Source organism: Paroedura picta, chromosome 16, assembly GCF_049243985.1.
Source record: "Paroedura picta isolate Pp20150507F chromosome 16, Ppicta_v3.0, whole genome shotgun sequence".
In the NCBI taxonomy this organism is placed as follows: Eukaryota; Metazoa; Chordata; class Lepidosauria; order Squamata; family Gekkonidae; genus Paroedura; species Paroedura picta.
In genome coordinates, this window is record NC_135384.1 from 7575637 (window position 1) to 7594489 (window position 18853).

The following is an 18853-nucleotide window of genomic DNA, read 5'->3' on the forward strand; positions in this document are numbered from 1 at the left end:
ACTCATGCTTTGCACACGACATATGACACAGAGAATACATGGGTTTTTTTACACCCACATTTTACGTACTTCCTTGACATACCTGCCTTAGGTACACGCACTTTATGTAGAATGACATTCCAGTCCGGCAGCACCTTTAAGGCCCTCAAAGTTGCAGGTGCAGTTTTTACCTGTCTCTCCCCCCCCCCCAGGCTTGAAAACACAAGTGGAAACTTGTGCATGTGTGTGAAAGCTCACACCTTGAAGAAAACTGTGTTGGTCATGAAGGAGTTTCTGGGTCAAACTTTGACGCTTCATTTCAACAGGGCCACACCCCCCCCATGGGGGGGCTTCATGTGGGCACTTCATGTTCCTAAGTGGGATGCGGGTCTAAATTTAGGACAACCCCACAGAGTAAGCCAGGCAGAGAGAGAGAGAGAGAGACTTGCTCAGAGCCTTGGCAGGGGTTTCCGCTTGCCTGCAATGGGTAGAGCCCCAACTCTGCCAAACCACACAGGGGACTCCAGAGCCAAGGCGGGGTCACTTGGTGGGACTTTAGTGGACAGCTGGGTGCCCAAGGCTCCCTTCCTTAGGACCTCGCCCTCTCCCATGGATGGGAAGGGGGGGGGGAGAAGCACCATTTGAATTTTCCACTTCCGGCGTCCAAATGTCTGGGGCCGCCTCTGGCAGGGTGTGTGTGCCAGTTTTCTCCCTTTGCCCTTTTCCAGGGAATGGAAAAAAACACAGAGACCACCCAGGCACGCTGGTTGCAGTTTTTACCTGCTTCCCCCACCCCCCATGCAAAAAAAAAAAACACACTTAAGTTCATCCTGCCCCTAATCCATGAAAACCCTCCAAAAGCGCCAAGCAAAGGTGTGCGCTCATGCTCCGCGCCCCGCGACCCCTCCGCTGCATGGAGATGCAACACACGCACCCCGCACGGGGGAGCCCCAAGTCCGCACTTCGGGGGGCTCGCCCAAGCCGGCAAAGAGGGAAAGGGGAGGGGGGGGATCGGGTTGGCCGGCGCGTCTTGGCCCGGCTCCCAGGGGGTTATATGCGGGCCGCGAGCTCGGGGAGACCTGCGCGCTCTTCCCAGGCGAGCCGCGGCCCGGATCACCTTACCCAACCCCGCTCTCTCGCGTGCTCTCCCCCCTCCTGCGGCAGAGGGAGGCGGGGACCGGCTCGGCTTCCCCTCCCTCTTACCAACAGTCCCCTCCACACTTCCAGGAATCACCCGGAGCAGAAGAAAAAAAAAAAAAAAGAGGGGGAAAAAAGGGCGGGGGGAAGGAGGAGGAGGGCGCGCGGCCCCGCCCGCCAATCAGCGGGCCGCCAGCCCCCAGCGCCCCCCTCCTCCCGCGGCCAATGGAAGCGGCGGCCATTCATAAAAACAAGCGCCCCGCCCCGCCGCCACACACAGCCACGGGGACCGGCCCCCGCGGGAGAGCCCCCCCCTCCCAGCCGGAGCCCCGGCCTGACCCCGCCCACCCCCCGCGCGGCTCTGCTGGGCTACCGGGAAAGCGCGTGTTTGCCCCGAAGCGCGCCCGCACCTCCGCACGCGCTTCCAGGAAAGGCGGCCCGGGAAGGCGCGCGGCCCCGGCCCAGGGAAGCGCCCCCTCCCTCCCCCCGCGCCACACCCCTTCCTCCCCCCCCGCGGCCGCAACTTCCACCTTCGCTGCCCCGCCGGAGTCCCCGTCCGGGAAAAGGAGCGCGAGCGGGGCGGGGGAGGCGCTGCCCTCCGGATCGGGGCTGCCCTGCTGCTTCTCCTGCTTCTGCTGCGTGGGGCGGCTTCTTGGCATGGGGAAGGGCACGGGGAAGGGGAAGGGGGGCGGCCCGGCCGGGAGCCCCCTCGGCGGCGGCCAGCCCGCCGCAGCGCCCCTCGGTTGGTAAGCCGGCCTCGGCCATCTGCGCCCGGAGCCCGGCGGGCAGCTTCGCTTGCGACGCCGGCCGAGGTGAGTGAGTGAGTGAGTGGGGGGCTTGGGGGGACGGGGGGGGGGGCGCGTCGCCCCTGCGAAAGGGAAGCCAATGAACCGAGCCCAATTGTGGACTTTGGCTCCGGCTGCGCTCCTCGGTGGTCTCGCCTGGAGCGGCTGTGGATCGGGCGCAACGGTAGAGTGGCCGGAGGGAGAAGCCCGGAACCAGGTCACGGATGCCTTCTTTAAAAAGGATTTTATACAGACAGGAAATCTTGGCACCGCTTGAGCCATCTGGGGCGAGAGTCCACATTTCGGAACTTTTTTTGCTTTGTTTTGGGCATTCTGAGGATGGCCAAAGCCTGACCCGGAGGCTGTCAGGCTCACTTTTAGCGCCCCCCCCTCAAAAATACTTTTAATATAGTGTATCTCCTCCCTCTTCCCCTTTGCCAAACCGATTCCCGACTGAGAGGGTTGGAAGGGATTTCTTTTTTTTTTAAGTAGATTTTGAATTCATCCAGCTGGGTAGGGAATTCCTTCCACGCTTCGAATTAGAACCGGAGCGAAAATCTCTGCCCGAGCCCGGATGCCGTTTCTTGGCTCTTTAGCCGCATAGGAAATCATTATTGTTCACCTTCCTAAAAGGAGACAATGGTCCCTGAAAAATCTTAAGCCCTCTATGAGACAAGGAAAGGCAGGGAAAGTTCGCCTCCCAACTGATTGAAGTGAGAAAGTTACAGGGTGGGCTGAGCTCTCTCCCTTGGAAATCAGTGGGGCTTCACGACCTTTGGCTGAGTCTTGCCTTATTCGATGAAAACTCCGCTTGCTTCCCCCAAGGAGAGGGGTCCTGACCCACTACTCCACAACAGAGTGACTTGGCAAGCCTCCCAGGGGTGGAGAAGGGTGGGGCACGGCTAGTGGGAAGGCTGTCTCCCAAATACCACACAGCCCTCTCAAAGTATGGCCGTTCCAGCGGTCTCGGTGCAGAGATTCAGTGGATTCTGGCGGATCGCCGTGTGGGTCTGAAGCTGTAGAACAAAGTTTGAGTCCTTGGGCACCTTGAGGACCCACAAAGGTTTATTCCAGGTATAAGCTTTCGTGTGCAGGCATGCTTCTTCAGATATAAGGGAGGGTTGAGGGGGTCCCTGGAATGAATGGTGTCAGAGATAAGGCAGAATGAGCTCCCCACTACCCCTCAGCCGTGGTGGGTTGAAAGGAGGCAGGCCAGAGCAGAGACTCATGCAGAGAGGCAATGAGGGCCCTCATGTGAAATTTAGAGACAACCCACTGTGTGTTGGGGTGTGTGTGTGTGTGTGTTTTGTTTTTGTACCCTTTTTGGATGGAAGCCTGAAACTGTTAGGGAATGATCCTTGTGAAGAAACACAGACAGCACTTCCTGTATTCTTCAGATGGGATCTGGGAACAGCATTTTGGAGGGCAAAGCAGCTGTTTGGCATGCAAAATATCTCTGGTTCAGTCTTCAGCATCTCCAGCTTAAAAAAAAAATCGGGAAGGAGTTGATGTGAAGACCTGAGACCCTGGAGAGTTGATACTAGTTTGAGTAGACTATCAGACAACTTCATGTGTATTCTAGAATCCTGTTGGTATTTGAACCTTTATAGGTACACTGATATAATTTTTTAAAATCCTAAAATGTTAGTTACAAATCTGTCCGGGGGAAAAACAACTATTTTGCATTTTCATTTTTCAGGGCAGTGTAATTTGCATGCTTCCCCATGGGAAAGAATCCAAAGGACCTTTGGTGATAAAATAAAAATGCAGAGGCAAAGATTGTCCCAAGCACAGAAAGGAAAGGCTATGTATATTATTTATAAAAGGGATTGCAGGGCCAGGCCATGTCCAGTGGGTTTGTTAAGAAGTACAAGCCCTGGCTGCAGGTTTATAAACTGTAAAAAATATCCAAAGGAAAGTGAGGAGAAAAACAGATGGTAAGGGGCCAAAGAGGAAATAAACTGATAAGGGAAACAGTAATTTTTACTGGAGCTGATAAAGAAGATGGGAGGGAACGTTATCAGAAGAGAAACGTGAGCCAAAGGCGATGTAGGGGAAACCAGAGGAGCGACAGAGCTAGGACCTGGGTGAAGCAGAGCAAGAGACAACGAGAAAGAAGAGAACAGTAGAAGTCAGGCCAGGAAAGAATAAAGTTGTAAAGTCAGTGTATTTAAAGAAGGACTTGTAGCAATATTTAAAAGTTCGAAACGGGAAATGTTTAGACACACCCAAAGAAGGAATCGTAGATTTTTATTTTCGATGGATGTGGCCTGAAGTGGTACAGTCTTGGAAGGTTAGCTCTTAAGTTACCATGGGCGTGGAAAGTGCTGTCAAGTCACAGATGACGTATGGCGACCCCAGGGGGGGTCTTTCAAGACAAGTGAGAAGCTGAAGTAGGTGGCCATTGCCTTGGTCTTCAGGGGCTACCTTAGCAGTCTTCCTTCCAAGCACTGACCCTGCTTGGCTTCCGAGGTCTGATGGGATCGGGCTATACCAGGCTGCCCTTCCTCCCCAGTCACCACCGTACGCCTTCCCATCTAGTTTTCCTGCTCCAAAACAATAGTGTTCAGGGAACAATAGTGTGTCAGGGAGAAATTTCTAGGCTAGCCTCACTGACCAACTAGATTTCTATATGCAAAGAGTTCTTGATGCTGTTAGGAGGGGAAGGAGGGAGAACTTTAAAATAAGCAGTCCTGAAACCGCCCTCTGAAATAGTAAATTACCAGGAAGGCTTCACAGCGTAGTGCAAATTAGGCCTACATCTGATGTTCATGCTACTTGGGGTGTGGTGCGTGAGTTTGCAGGGAAGGCAGATATATATCAGATGAACCTTCCCTGGCGCTACAATCATGTGGCTGCCAGAGGCAGAGGAGGCCTGGCAGAAAGAAGGTGGGGAACCCTAATCCGAGCCCGGTCCTTGCTGGAGTCGTATGTGTTTCCTTTTGATACAAGAAGACGCAGCGGTGCCGTCCCTCTCTTGCTATTGGGAAGGGTTGGGTAGGACAGGGAGAAAGGTGTGCGCTGCCATTTTTGCCGCGGGAGTGGTTGCTGCCGTCAAATTGTAAAGTGAATGTAAGCTGCTTTGAGACTCCTTCAGGGAGAGAAAAGCAGCATTTAAGAACCAGCTCGTCTTCAGTAATATCAGGGCTCTCTCAGCCTCACCCAACTCGCAGGGTGTCTGTTGTAGGGAGAGGAAAGGGAGATGGCGAATGGAAGCTGCTTTGAGACTCCTTCAGGTGGAGAAAAGCGGCATATAAGAAACAGCTCCTTTTTCTCTCAGCTAGAAGGCTGGGATCCGCCTTTGGTTCCTTTCTGAATTTGCTAACAAGCGATCTCAAAGCTGTGGAAAATGAGTCCGGGTTGCAGGCACTGGGCAAACTGGACTCATTTCCATGCCCCTGGTCCAGCACAAGATGAAACGCTCCTTTACATTTCCAGGGGAAAGTATCTTCTTATGGTCAGGTCACAACAGTGTGGAGCTGGCAAGTGTCCGTGTAGGACAGGCGGTTTCGGCATGAAGGAAGACATCAGGGGGACACGGCTCAGGGTCTCGGAGGCGCAGACGGAGAGGTTTCCAAGTACCCTGGAGCCGGCTCTATTTTCATTCAAGGGAGGCTGGAGGACAGGAGCCAGGGGGAGGCATGTAGCCACTCTGAACTCCCTTGAAGGAAACGCTGGATGCAAAGTGAGTCAATGGATTGATGGAGCTGCCCACAAGTCTGGGACTCTGCATGTCACGTAGGCTAAAATAGGACATCTCATCCTCGACCTTAGATTAAGTCGGCTGGATCACAGAATCATAGAGTTGGAAGGGGCTGTACAGCCCATCTAGTCCAACCCCCTGTTTGACGCAGGGTCATCCCCAAGTAGCCCCTCTCAACTTTTTTTACCGTTGGGAAACCCCTGAAACATTTTTCAGGCTTTGAGAGACCCCAGAAGTGGTGCGATGGGGCAGGATAGGGTTGGGAAGCAGAGCTGTGGACACACCCGCCATTTCCCACCCCCTCCAGACCATTTGGGGATGGGAGGGTCAACATGATTGTATATGGTCATACGACCTGATAAATATTAAATATATATTTAATTCACTCTCACCCATGCGGGAAGTCCCTCTGAGGCCGTCAAGAAACGGTGGTTGAGGAAACCTGGCCTAAAGCATCCACTATAAGGATCTGCCCAGCCACTACTTGAAGAGCACCGGTGAGGGGGAGCTCAGCACCTCCTCGGGCAGCCAATTTCACTGCTGAACTATTTGGGTTATGAATTCCCCCCACCCCCCAATATCTAGCAGGTTCCACAAGCAGCTTAAAGTCCATGACTACGGGTCCTCTCCTCTGCTGCCAACAGGAACTTTTCCCTGCCCTCCTCCAAGTGACAACTTCAAGAGAGCAACCCTGTCCCCTCTCAACCTCTTCAGGCCGAACGTTCCTGAGACCCACATTTTTTCGTCATAGGGCTTGGTCCCCGAGCCTCGTATCCTGCTCCTCACACTCCTCTGCACCTTCTCGATTTTGTCCACCTCCCACCACTGATGAGAGGATGTCACTCCTTTGACCACCAAAGGCATCCCAAAGATCCCAGGAAGTTGCCCTGTACTGCATCAGACCCTCGGACCCTCGAAGTCTACCCAGGCCAGCCATATCTCCATGGGGTCTCAAGTGGAGACCCCATATCTCCGTGGGGTCTCCCATCACAGACTACCTGCTGCTGGCTGGAGATGCTGGGAACTGAACCCGGGACCTTCTGCCCGTGAAGCAGATGCTCATACCATTGAGCCCTAGCTCCTGTTAGCCAAGTGAGATGGGGGCTACGAGGAGGACAGGAATTGGGCAAGATGGAATAGAAATGCCGGCAGGGACCAATCCAGCGTAATTCCCAAACTGCTGAACATCTTCCTGCAAGGCTGAGGTTGAGAGATCCCCAGGACTGAACCGGTTGGAGGGAATTCTCAAGCTGAGCTATGAGGCTGGCCGAAGAGACATTTGTTGGCAGAGAAAAGCTCCTTTCTTGATGCAGCTACACCCCCTCCCCCCAAATATATTCCATTGGGCTCATGCAAACACCATTTCCTTTAAGAGGCTGCATCCTGGGAAGAACCTCTTCCTTTCCCAAGTGTCCCAAGCGGTCTGGGCAGAGCCAGAGCTGGAGGAGAAACGGAACAGGCCTCGCTCCGGAGACCCACAGCTCTACGGCTCTTATTTCCTTCCTGCACTGACCTCTCTGCCCCCGCCCCCCTTTCAACTTTGGCTTTGTTTTAGCGGCTTGCGCCTCCCTCGCTGTGCCTTAAACATCCTTACTGGAACAGCCCCGCAAGAGCTGACCCAGCTAAATCGAAGCAAAACCTTGCGCAACGGAGCTCAGGCCCTTTGCAAGGAGTGTGTGTGTGTGTGTGCGCGGGGGTCAACTTGTTTTCTTGACAAGCTCTGAGAGCAACTCTCCAAAGAAACTAATTCCGAGCTCGTAAAGAGCATCCGATCGAGAATTACAACGCGGAGCATTTTTTACCTGTGGGTTTTAGGGACAATATCTGCAGCTTGTGCAAGTACCTCTGTTTCCTTGCCTCAGGAGATGGAAGCGATGCTGCAGGGGGGAACCTAAATTCCCTCTAGAATTCACGAGCGGGTGGGTGGTTTTCTGTGTTCCAGTAAACTGTCTCCTATTCCTTTCCTAGATGCCCCTGCGGTAACCGAGCGAGATTCCTTCTGGCCAGCTGGAGACGCCATGGTCCCCCTGTGCTGGTGCTGCCCGCCAGCACCCGCCCCAGCCATGAGCCGCGCGGCCGCGCCCTCCTACCACTTCAAGAGCTTCTGCGGGGAGTTTGAGCGGGTGGAGAGCGCCCTGGAACGCCTGGAGGCCAGCGGCTACTACTGGGGCAGCCTGTCAGGGACCGAAGCCAAGGAGCTTTTGACCTCCCAGCCGCCTGGCGTCTTCCTGGTGCGGGATTCCTCCGACCACCACCACCTCTTCACCCTCAGCGTCCGGACGAACACGGGCATCACCAACCTGCGCATCCAGCAGCAGGGCTCGGCTTTCCACCTGGAGGCCCTGCCGGGCGCCGGCCACCCCCCAACATTCAGGTGTGTGGTCCAGTTAGTGGAGCATTACCTGCGCCTGGGGGCGGTGGAGGGGGGTCCCTGCTATCTGGAGAAGGAGGGGCAGCCCCCGGTGCCCCTGGCCCTCACGCACCCGCTCTGCTGCAAGGTGCCCGCTTTGCAAGAGCTGTGCCGGCGGGCGGTGCGAGCCAGCGTGCAGGGCAGAGGCGACGCCAGGGCTCAGCTGCAGGACCTCCCGGTGCCCCGGGGACTACTGAACTCACTGTGCAGCTAAGAGAAAGATGGTGCCACCTTCGAACTCCCACGGGGCCTTTCCTTTCAAACATTCCTTGTACAGTCTGCGGCTGGGAACAAGCAAGCAGGGTTGTGCCGGGGGTGCCTGTTCATTGTTATCTTCATGGAATAAACTGACTGGCGTCATGTCCAGCCCTTCATTCACCCAAAAGGAAAATTGCTTTTCCCCTCATTGCAGCATCTTCTCTGACCCCCCCCCCCCAAAACGCCAGGAGCAGAACACAACACTCCGGTCAAAGGGCCTATGTGTACATGGGGGAGGTCTCCTTCTGCCCACCCCTTTTGCCCTGGTTCTTCTGCACCCATGTAAGCCAAAGGAAAGGCAGCAAGGTGAATCCAGCTCTCCTGTCAGCCCCAAGCTTTATTCACCTAAAGATGCACAAATTCACCCCGGGTGCATAAACACACCCTCTCCCTGCTCAAGCACCACGCACCAGAGGTTTCAGTCCTAGTTGCACTCCCGAGTGCTGCATGCGCACACAAATCCTCTCCGTTTCTAATCCTGAGAGATGTCAAGGCTCAAGCCTCAGTGGAAGCAGGTTCCTGAGACCAGGTGGGGAGGGGGCAAGCCGAGCCTTGATGCTTGGGGGCAACTGCGGGCCCAGCCAGGCCGCTCCTCCTCCTCCTCAAGGAAACTGGCTTCTCAGCACCGAGCCGATGGTGTGCCAAACATGCACTTCCGCTGCATCTTTATTTATGGACACTTTGCTGTTGCATTTTTCTTTCTCCTTCCAGTTACTGGCCGCAACCGAGGTCATTCCTGCATGTTGATTGCTGACTCAGACAGCCAGTTATTGGGGGAGGGGGGCACATCTTTTGAGGCAAAACTCTGCAGACTCAGCTGGTTTGGATGGCATCCGGCAACCCTCCCATGTGTTCGTATAATGGGGCCTGGGGAAAGTCCTGGAACTGGGACACAGCAGGACTGGGGAAAAGACTAGGAATTTCTCTTAGGGAAGAGCCACCGTATTGATTTGGTGTATTCCTGACCGGGGCAGGAGCTGTAACTCCCAGCCTAGTAGGGCAGAGTAGAAACAAGCACTGGCAACACACACGTTCCCATCACCACCCAACCACATGGCATCTACACACATCAAAAGCTCTCTTCTTTCCTGAGTGTCAGCATGGTATAGGGCAGTGGTTCTCAATCTGGGGGTCAGGACCCCGAGCGACCCTTTCACAATTATAACCAATTTCTATAACAATCACGAACAACGGGTCTTCATGCCGTTGGCCAGTTTTGGTTTAATTTCAGCAAAAGAACCCTTGCATCATTTTATGGTTGGGGGGGGGGTCACCACAACATGCGGAATTGTATTAAGGGGCCGCGGCATTAGGAAGGTTGAGAACCACTGATATAGAGGTTAAGAGTGACAGCCTCTAATTGGGAGAACCAGTCACAGATCTCTTGGCATTACGCGGTGTTTGTTGTGGGGAGAGGAGGGGCAGGCAACTGTAAACCACTCGGAGGCGCCTTTGGTGCAAAAGACCAGCTCCTCTTCTAGCCTCGGCAGTTTCCCCTCACACAAAAAAATCTCCCTGCCTGAAGGCACCGAGCTGTTTCTGCTTGTTTGTTTTGTTGGTAAGCCAGGCCTCCCTTACTGGAAATGCCTTGCCTGTGCTCTTGGCCAATCTCTCTCTGGAGCTGGGTGACCCAGGGCTTTAAGTGGCTCAGATAAAACAGGAAGGTCGATTTCCCCTCGACTCTCGCTTCCAGTAAAACGCACACCCGGCTTCTGGAAAGCAACAAGCTCTTTTCGGGCATAAACAGATAAGCATCCAAAGGCAGCAGGGACTCCAGCCCCCTTCCCGGCGCAAGAGGTCTGACAGCAGGGCAATTGCCCTTAATACTGTCTCTCCCACCCCCCGCCGTCTACGAGAGCTGCAGATGAAACTGCGCATGGGGGTTCACTTCCAGTAATTCCACTTGGGCCACTAAGCACAGCAGCAGGGCCGGTTCATGCGAAGCATAGCCACAGGGCAAGCCACAGGAGACTACTTGCGCATGACTCCACACGTTCAGCATTCCCTCGACACTGCAATGCCCGGAATCCTTTCCCACAAATATTTTTATTGTGTAATTATAGAGCCAGAGAGGGTTGGTTTGTGTCCCGTCCCCCCTCAATACGCTACGGTTTAATCCTCTTCCTCGTCGTCTCCACCGCCAGCCCCACCCTGGCCCTTCTTGGCGTTCTTCCTCTTGACGCGGCCCGGGCGGCCTCCCCCGTAGGGTGAGCGGAGGGAGAAGTCAATGTGCTTCTGGGAATCCAGGCGGACGATGAAGGAAGGGATGTTCACCACCTGCTTCCTCACGCTGGAGGGGGAGAAAGGGACAGAGGGCGAAATCAGGCATCTCGCGCACCTTGGACTTTTGCCATCTCAGAATTTCCAGCTGGACCCACCCCCAAAGGAACTCAGCTGACCGTCCTCCAGCAGGTAAGTGACCCCCATCCGGTCCCATCTCAATTTACAGTGTCAATTAGGCTTGTGCACCAGGGGCCCGATCCGGACCTATTCGGCTGCGACATCCATTCAAGTCAATGGCGCCATTGACTTGAATGGAAAGTCTGGCATTCCTGCCTTTCCCAGGGCCAATGGGATAGAATGGAGATCAGGCACCCTCTTTCGGAACACGTGGATGCGGACCCCATGGTCCAATCACAGTCCCGGAGCTACCCCGAAAGTTTGGAGGCCGTAACTGTAACCCCCAACCCCCCAGGCCCCGGGAAAGGCAGGAATGCTCTACCTCCCATTAAAGTCAATGGCGCCATTGTAGTGAAAAATGGCGCCATTGACTTGAATGGGCACCGAAGCCAGGTCGGTCCAGATTGGGCCCCTGGTGCATAAGCCTAGTGCCAATATACAGCCTGGAGCTCTGCTTGCAAGGGTCTCATATGTGTTCCAATTGGCACTTGGGGAGAGCGAAATCACAGCTGACCTTTGTCCAGCCAAAGGACCAACAGCTGCTGCTCATCCCTCAGTGCAGCCAGATTGGTTCTGGAGGCATGTTTATAATTAACAAAGCTTAACTCTACTTAACACTTCCTGGGCTCCATCAAGTGTGGGGAATTATTCCATTAAGTCCCACAGGATCTTGTTCTGCTCCCATCCCATATGATAAAAAGCTCTGGAAATGGGTTTAAAAGGGGATGGTGTGGGGAGAATTAGCAACATTTCTGGAGGATAAGTCTGCTGGTGGCTGCCAGCCATGAGCACTGAGGGAGAACTCCCACGTTCAAGAGGCAGCGAACATCTGAATCCCAGTGCCAGGAGGCACCATCTGGGAAAGGCCTCGGTCTTTGCCCTGTTGCTGGACCTCCAGAGAAGCTGGATAGTCACCGTCAGAGAGATAAAACGGACCACTGGATGGATCCAGCAGGGCTCTCCTTATGAAGGGAAGGTCTTGGCCACTGTGTGAGACAGGATGCTGGAGATGGGCCACTGGTCTGATCCAGCCGGGCTCTTCTTAAGTCCTCGCAGACATGTTACTGGTAATATTTTGATTTCTTCCAATGCACAAACATGAGGTGACACCTAAAATCAACATCAGGGAGATGAAAGGCCTGGCTCTAATGCTCTGCATCCAGCAGGCTTACCCGCTTGCCGGTACGGAAGTGCCTTGAGACGCAAAGGGCAGAAGCTGGCTAGTAACCGCCTCCCTTGTGTGAGCGCCAAGAGCTTCGCAAGGTGTACGGCTGAACCGCAGTGAGCCTTGCCGAAAACCTTTTGTCTTTTTGCACACGGGCTCCTCTGTTGACTTAATGGGCTGTTAGGCTATCCGGGATCGTGGGTCAAGGAAGGAGCTTCCTGGGTCTCTAAAAGGCACACAGCTGGGCCAATCCTGTAGCCAATCTTGCAAAGGCTACATACAGAAAAAGACCAAAGGGCAAAGCTTCAGGGGTGGAGCCTGTTCTTGTGACCCAAAGGGCTGACCCCCTCTTCTCAGCATTGTTCTGCTTAAGTCAAACACTCCCTTTTGTCTAAGACCCCCCTCCCCCACAAACACACATGCCAGAGGCATACCGGATGTGCCTTTGGCGGATGAGCACACGGGCATGATGGATGGATTTGGCCAGGCCCAGTTTGAAGACCTGGGTTTGGAGACGCCTTTCCAGGAAATCCTCGATTTTCAGGCCCAGGATGTAATCCAGTTTCATCTTGCCCTCATCCAGCACCCCAATTCGGACGAGACGACGTAGCAGGGCATTGCCTGGGTAGAGGAGAAGATTATTTGAGCAAACAGGAGCCACCCACAAACTTGATGATACAGAGTTAGAAACAGGGCATGAATGGGAACAATCTGTTTTTGTTTCGAAGGATAGTTTTGGGGCCTCAAGTCACAGCTGGCTTATGACTTTTCAAGGCAAGAGACGTTCATAGGTGGCTTGCCATTGCAACACATCCCTGGTATCCCTTTGGGGTCTCCCTTTTGAAATACTGACCAAGGCCAGCTCTGCATAGCATCTGAAAACTGACTAGCCTAGGCTATCAGGGCAAGAATTACTTACCAAGGTAATAGTCATGGGACATACTCTCACAAGCAGCTGAATGTAAGGGAAGTAGTGAAAAAGAGTCTGTTGGGAAGCCACAAACCCCAAATGAAGATCTGCTATAAACTCCCATCAGATACCATGATTAACATTTGGTGTGTCTGGGATGGATTCTGAACTGTCAAATCCCACCACAAACACGGTGGCCTTGGGCATGGCAACTGCTCTCTGCCCTAATATCCCATCTGCAAATCAGAATTAACAGCTGCCCAGAATCTAAATATTCCAGGTGGTTTCAGGACAGCCCCCAAACTGAGCCAAAACTCCCCAACAAACAAACAGGCCAGTTCAGAACCACCTTTCTCCTGGTCACCCAAGAAGACTGGCTGGCAGCCATTTTACCAGTCCGTTTTGCTTCTCGCCCCAGCTCATAAGTGGGAGGGAGAAAAAAACTGGTCAGTGGGGTGCCCATCAGTTTTTTGCCAGCCCATTTCATTTCTCCTTGCTTTGGAGCTGGGTGGAGAAAGGGTTTAAAACCGACAGGTTTAATTGCTCACAGTGAGCAAATATTTGGAGAAGGCGCCAGTTTGTGCCCATCCCAATCTATTTCCCTGCACTCAAGACTTTCCAAGCGTCTTGTCCACTATGCAGATAGGGATTTGTAATATCCGTAAAGGAAATGAACTGAAATGCCAAAGCCCTTGAAGATTTAACCTCAGTGGTACTGGGAGCTGTAGCTGTACAAGGCTCACTTAGACACCTTGGCCTAACATGCCGCCTACCCTCAAAAAGGCGCCTCTGATCCTTCTCATCCAGGGTGAGCAGCTCTCGGGCAGCTTTGCGGATCTTCGCCAAGGTGAACTTTACTCGCCACACTTCACGCTTGTTCCGCAGGCCATATTCACCTGAGGTGGAGGGGGAGAGAGGAGGGAAAAGATTCAAAAACAGATTTTAGCCAGGGATCCACCTGTTTAAAACAAAGATCCTGTTCATCGAAGCAGAAAACTCACCAATGAGCTTCAGCTCCTGATCAAGCCGTGATTTCTCAAAGGGTCGCCTAGGGGTGACGTAAGTCTTCCGACAAACCCAACTCCTAGCAACGGGCATCCTGGCTTAAAGAGACTGAGGCCAGGCCTGCAGAATAATGAAAAGTAGATGAAATAATCCATATTATTGCCCTCAAGTATACAGCCAGGAATTCTGTAGCACTCGCAAACAAATTCTAATTCACCACTACTGTCTTGATATGAAAATTTCAGTTTCTCACTCCCTAGTAACAATATTCCCAGTGACTAAGCAGTAATAGTTTGGGATTGAAACTAACACTGGCCACCAGGTCTGAATCAAGACACACATTCCATATGCAGACTGAGAATGCAGACTGAAGATGTTAAATTGGGAAAGTCCCTTCCTCAAAATAAATAGCCTATCAGGCACTTACTGTGACTAGCCCAATGTCACCCAGCAGGCTACATGTGGGGAATCAAACCCCCACCACATTGGGGCCTCTCAAATTAGGAAAAGGATCTAAATAAAATCAGGAGATCTGCAAGGCCAAAAGCCAGGCAGACAGTGGGTTGCTAGGAAACGAAGATTCTGTGAAGGCCAAGCAGAAAATCTGGCAGCCTTCTATCACATTATTATTAAATTATATTAGATTTATATCCCCAGACAGGCTCAGAACATTAAAGAGTCCCATAAATTATAAGCACAAACATTAAAATATTAAAAATAAGCATAAATTCGACTGAAAGTTAGTGCCCATCAGAAATATATATATTTTATAATATATATATATATACACACACATCTCCCTTTTGAACATGCGGATAGCGCCATATTCCCGGGCTGCAATACGGACTACCAGTGCCACGCGACTTGATCTAACGCACTGCGCACGCGCGAACTGCCAGGTTCCAGGCCCCACGCACGCGCATAAAACGGCGAGCCTCGGCAGGCGCGAGCCTGACGCCTCGGAAGCGACCACTCGCCTCCCTCCGCCGTTGACCGGCCGACACGGACGTCCCCGCGTTCCCTTCTGAAGCCCAACCTCATGCGGAATTCACACGATATGCTCACCTCCTAAAGCCACCAACTCCACCGGCCACCAGGCTGAAAAGAAGGGGGCAAGCCCCAGAGCCAGTTTATATAGGACCGCGCACGGCCCCGCCTCCCGTTCGCAGTAGCCAATAGAAAGGCGCCGCTTCTCCGCCGACCTATTGGCGGCGGCTCCTTGCGCGCCGGAACAGCCAATGAGCGCTGGCTTCAGGGGAAGTCGCGAGGAGCGAAGGTGTCTATCGTATTGCCTGAAAGGAAGGCGGCTTTTGCAACCAGCATTTGTAATTGTAATTCTCAATTTGTAATTGTAATTCTCACCCGAAGTTTGGAGCTGGCAGGGGCTAGGAAGGGCTCCTCTGTTTTTTTTTTGGCCGCAGCTGCCACCCCAGTTCCTTGCAGCAATTGCCTTAAAAAGCACAGGGGTGTCCGCACCTTTTCTTTCCGCCACTGCGCCTCTAGTGCTTCCACACGTAAGGAACAGAAAAGCCCAGAGAAGCACCCAGTCGACCCACTTCCGGTCTGCACCCCTCTCTCTCTAAAATGCAGAATTCTATAGTGGTCTTCCACGGGTGGCCAAACTGGCTCTCCCGAGGCCCATGGACTACAGTTCCCATGAGCCTGCTGGCAGGGCCTCATGGGAATTGTAATCCATCGCTGTTGGAGAGCCACAGTTTGGCCACCCTGCCAAAATTTCCATGGGCTATGGCGGTTCTACAGCACCTCCACCTCTGAAAATCCCCTGACTTGAAAACCTACAGCATTGCCACATGCTGACTACGATGTGGTGGCACTTTCCACTGCCACGCACCTGAGGTCCACATGTTTAAGGGGGACTGATTTTCTGTATTCTGGAGATGAGCTGGAATTCCAGGGGATGCCCAGGTCCCAACAACATCTGAAGGGCCCCTGCTCCCTCCCTCCCAGGATTCCTATCAGTGTGCTCTGCTCCTTGACCTGTTTGCACTGTTACAGCTATCAGTTATTAGTATTATAAATAAATACATATAATAAAATAAATTAATGTTATGTTTATTTATAAGTTATGTATTGTTTATAAGTTTTATGTAAACCGTCCTGAGCCTCAGGGGACGGCGATATGAATGAATGAATGAATGAATGAATGAATGAATGAATGAATGAATGAATGTCTCTGCCTGATATCCTTTTACCACCTTTGCACGTAAGTGCAGCCCTGGCCTCCAAAAGAGCCCAGAGGAACAAAGGGTGTGTCTGAGACGGTTGTTTTTCTCAGGACACGTCCCTCGAGATCTTACAAGCAGCTTGTGGCAGTTTGTGCATCGCCTTGGGCATTGTTCCTTGATTATGGCTCCAATTCCTGCTTTCGGCTCAAAGCTGGCGGATTGTCGGTGCTGACAGCATGAGCTGCGAAACCCTTCGTTCAAATCTCCACCCTGATCTCAGTGGCAGCCTAATCCTAAAGAGGTCTATTCAGATGAAATTCCCAGTTTCAGTCAATGGCCGGGGGGGGGGGGGGGCTTACTCCCTGGAAAGTAGGCCTGCCAACCTCCAAGTGGCCCCTGGTGATCTACCACTATTACAATTAATCTCCAGGTGACCAAAATTAGACCCCCCAAGAGGGAGGGCTGCTTGGAGGGTGGACTCTATGGCAAGAGACCCCTCCTACAACTCCACCCTGCACAGGCTCCACTCCAAAAGATCTCCATGTGTTTTCCATCCCACACGTGGCAGCCCTTTGAGGACTTAGGCAAGCTCCAGCCTGGGGTGGCAACAGCCAGCCACTGCAGCCGACTCATGGCAATCCCGTTGGGTTTTCAACACAAGTGATGAAGTAGAGAGATGGTTTTCCCTTGACTTCCTCCACACAGCAACCCTGACTTGCTTCGGTGGTCTCCCATCCAAGTACTAATCAAAATCGACCCTGTTTAGCTTTGAGATCAGGTTGGCCAGCTCTAGTTAGGAGGTAACAATAATTGGGTTGGATCCTGTCACCTTTTCTACTGGTGAAAAAGGAAGGGATCCCACTGAACCCCCCCCCCCCCCCAAAATAGGACATGTCAGGGACCTGCACATAGAAAAAGCTCATGGGAAGGAGGGCTGTAGCAAGAAAGAGAACTGGGTGAGATGGGTTGGATCTGTCCAACCCATTCAGGGATATTACAAAGATAATTGTCCATTGGGACTTACCGTTTGAAATGGCCAATTGGGGAAGTGGCCTGTTCACATCAAGTGGGAATGTCTGGTTGACGTAACTTCCTGGTTACATGAGACTTCCCAGTTGTGTGGCAGGCCAGCGGACATCACTTTCGACAGGCCTAAACATTTTTTTTCATGCGTGCATCCACGGACAAGGGTTGAGGGACAGGATCCTCTGAACTCTCCCAAGACTTTCTCCTCTGTTAGCTGATTAGTGCTGATCTGGTTTGGGCTTTGGATCTTCTAGGTAAGAAACATCTGCTAAAATTAAAACCACCAGGACTGTGTCCACATGATGATGATTCTCCTTCACTGCCTCTGTGGATGCTACGTGGAGAATTGCAGAGATATTCGCACTTTGCAGTGGACACAAACATTCACACAGCATTTTCCCTTACATAGTCCCTACCCATGTCACTGGATGGATTCTTGGGGCTTAACCCCCCCCCCATAAAAGCTGGAAATTCAACATATTGCTATAACATTATAATATAAAAACCTGCTTACCAAGTCCTTTGAACCCTCAGTTTTTCTTTCTAAAAAGCAATTCTGCCGCCCTTTCTGCTACAGAAGAAGAAGCGGAAAGCTTTATCTCTGCAACAAAAGGAGACAGAGATTTCCTTCCAAAAAAATAAATAATAATAAAGCTGGGAATTCAGCAGAACTACAAGGTATTGTTATAGCGCTATAGTGCTATACCCTGAATAAAACGTTGTTGGTCTTAAAGGTGCCCCTACACTCAAACTTTCTTATTCTGTTTCAAACCAACTCGGTGACCCACCTGAATCTGTAACAAGCAAGGTTTAAGAAAGATCGGGGCAAAGTGGGTGGATGGGGGGGGGACACACAGGAAGTGGGTGGTTACAGAGCGACAATTGTGTGGATGCTCTAAAAAAACAACAACACCCTGCTTTGGTTTGGATGCTCTGTTGCAGCAAAACCTCCATACTGACCCAGCCTTGACTACTTTCATGGTTAAGGGGAACATTACAGTCCAGCAAGATAATTCTCCCAAGGGCTGCCAACTCTAGGTGGCCCCTGGAGAATTCCCACTATTAATCTCCAGATGGCCAGGTTCAATTCCCCCAGAGAAAGCAATTCCTCTCCTCTCCAAACCCTCCACTCCTCAGACTCTACCCCCCAAAACAAGGATGCCAGCTTCCAGGTGGGACCTGGGGATCCCCTAGTTTTACAGTTCATCTCCAGGCGATAGAGATCAATTCCCTTGGAGAAAAGGGCTGCTTTGGGAGAGGGGACGACTCCCTAGCATTAGACTCCACTGAAGTCCATCCCTGCCCCAATTCCTGCCCACTCCCAGCTGCAATCCCAAAGTTTCCAGGTATTTCCCAATCCACAGCTGGCAACCCTCGTTATCCACCCCCCCTCCCGTCTGTGGGTGGCTGAATTCGACAGGGGACTTTGTGTTCCCGCAGATAATGTCTCCTGGCTCCGGGAGAGAGGGCCCGTAAATCACCCCCTTTCCACTCGACACTTTCATTTGGTGAGCGATAAAGTGCCAAGGCACAGAAAATGCTGGATAAATGAAGCTGCTAATTTACTGGGTGTCTTTTGAAGCAGAGAGGGAAAGCAGGTTGCTAAGGATCAGTTTGGGTCTCTAGCCTTCCCCCCCCCCCTTTCTGATTCCCCTTTGGCTTTATTCCAATGCATCCAGGCATTCTGGACTCCTCCTAACCCCCTTTAACTATTATCAGCCACAGTAAAAACAAACCTTAGTTGATGGAAAGCACCGTCAAGTCACAGCTGGCTTATGACGACCCCTGGTGGGGTTTTCAAGGCAAGAGGGGGCCAGAGATGGTGGGAGGGTTGCCAGCTTTGGGAAGGGAAATACCTGGAGACTTTGGGGGTGGAGCTGGGAGTGGGC

The 18853-nt window shown here is 52.4% G+C and overlaps 2 protein-coding genes across 6 annotated transcripts in view; one reads left to right on the forward strand and one right to left on the reverse strand.

Annotated features, from left to right (window-relative positions):
- LOC143825709 (suppressor of cytokine signaling 3-like) overlaps nt 1–8374 on the forward strand; it is a 113965-nt gene extending 105591 nt beyond the window's left edge. For 2 of the 4 annotated variants that reach the window (XM_077313959.1, XM_077313960.1), the window contains one exon: nt 7573–8374. In XM_077313959.1, the coding sequence (XP_077170074.1) occupies nt 7623–8228 (606 nt within the window). In that variant the 5' untranslated portion in view covers nt 7573–7622 and the 3' untranslated portion in view covers nt 8229–8374. Of the gene's footprint in view, nt 1–1460; nt 1929–1993; nt 2976–7572 lie in introns of those variants that run through there. The other 2 variants (XM_077313957.1, XM_077313961.1) reach the window with 2 other exon arrangements.
- A 1925-nt stretch (nt 8375–10299) lies between these two features.
- RPS9 (ribosomal protein S9) lies at nt 10300–14979 on the reverse strand. 2 transcript variants are annotated; one of them, XM_077313962.1, is made up of 5 exons: nt 14818–14977; nt 13749–13872; nt 13521–13643; nt 12272–12458; nt 10300–10562 (listed from the first exon to the last, which is right to left on the reverse strand). In XM_077313962.1, exons 2-5 carry the CDS (start codon nt 13843–13845, stop codon nt 10385–10387), a joined length of 585 nt encoding a protein of 194 aa, XP_077170077.1. In that variant the 5' UTR covers nt 13846–13872; nt 14818–14977; the 3' UTR covers nt 10300–10384. The 2 variants fall into 2 exon arrangements, with proteins under 2 accessions (XP_077170077.1, XP_077170078.1); XM_077313963.1 differs by lacking the exon at nt 10300–10562 and adding an exon at nt 11877–12110 and having other exon boundaries at nt 14818–14979.
- Nucleotides 14980–18853: the final 3874 nt, after the last annotated feature.

Excerpts from the sequence above, each read along its gene's own strand:
- RPS9 (XM_077313962.1), bottom strand. The coding sequence starts at position 13,845 with ATGCCCGTTGCTAGGAGTTGGGTTTGTCGGAAGACTTACGTCACCCCT. Across the intron at positions 12,459-13,520 it reads TCAGAGGCGCCTTTTTGAGG|GCAATGCCCTGCTACGTCGT; the intron begins GTAGGCGGCATG and ends TCCTCTACCCAG. Across the intron at positions 10,563-12,271 it reads ATCCGCCAAAGGCACATCCG|CGTGAGGAAGCAGGTGGTGA; the intron begins GTATGCCTCTGG and ends CTCCCCCTCCAG.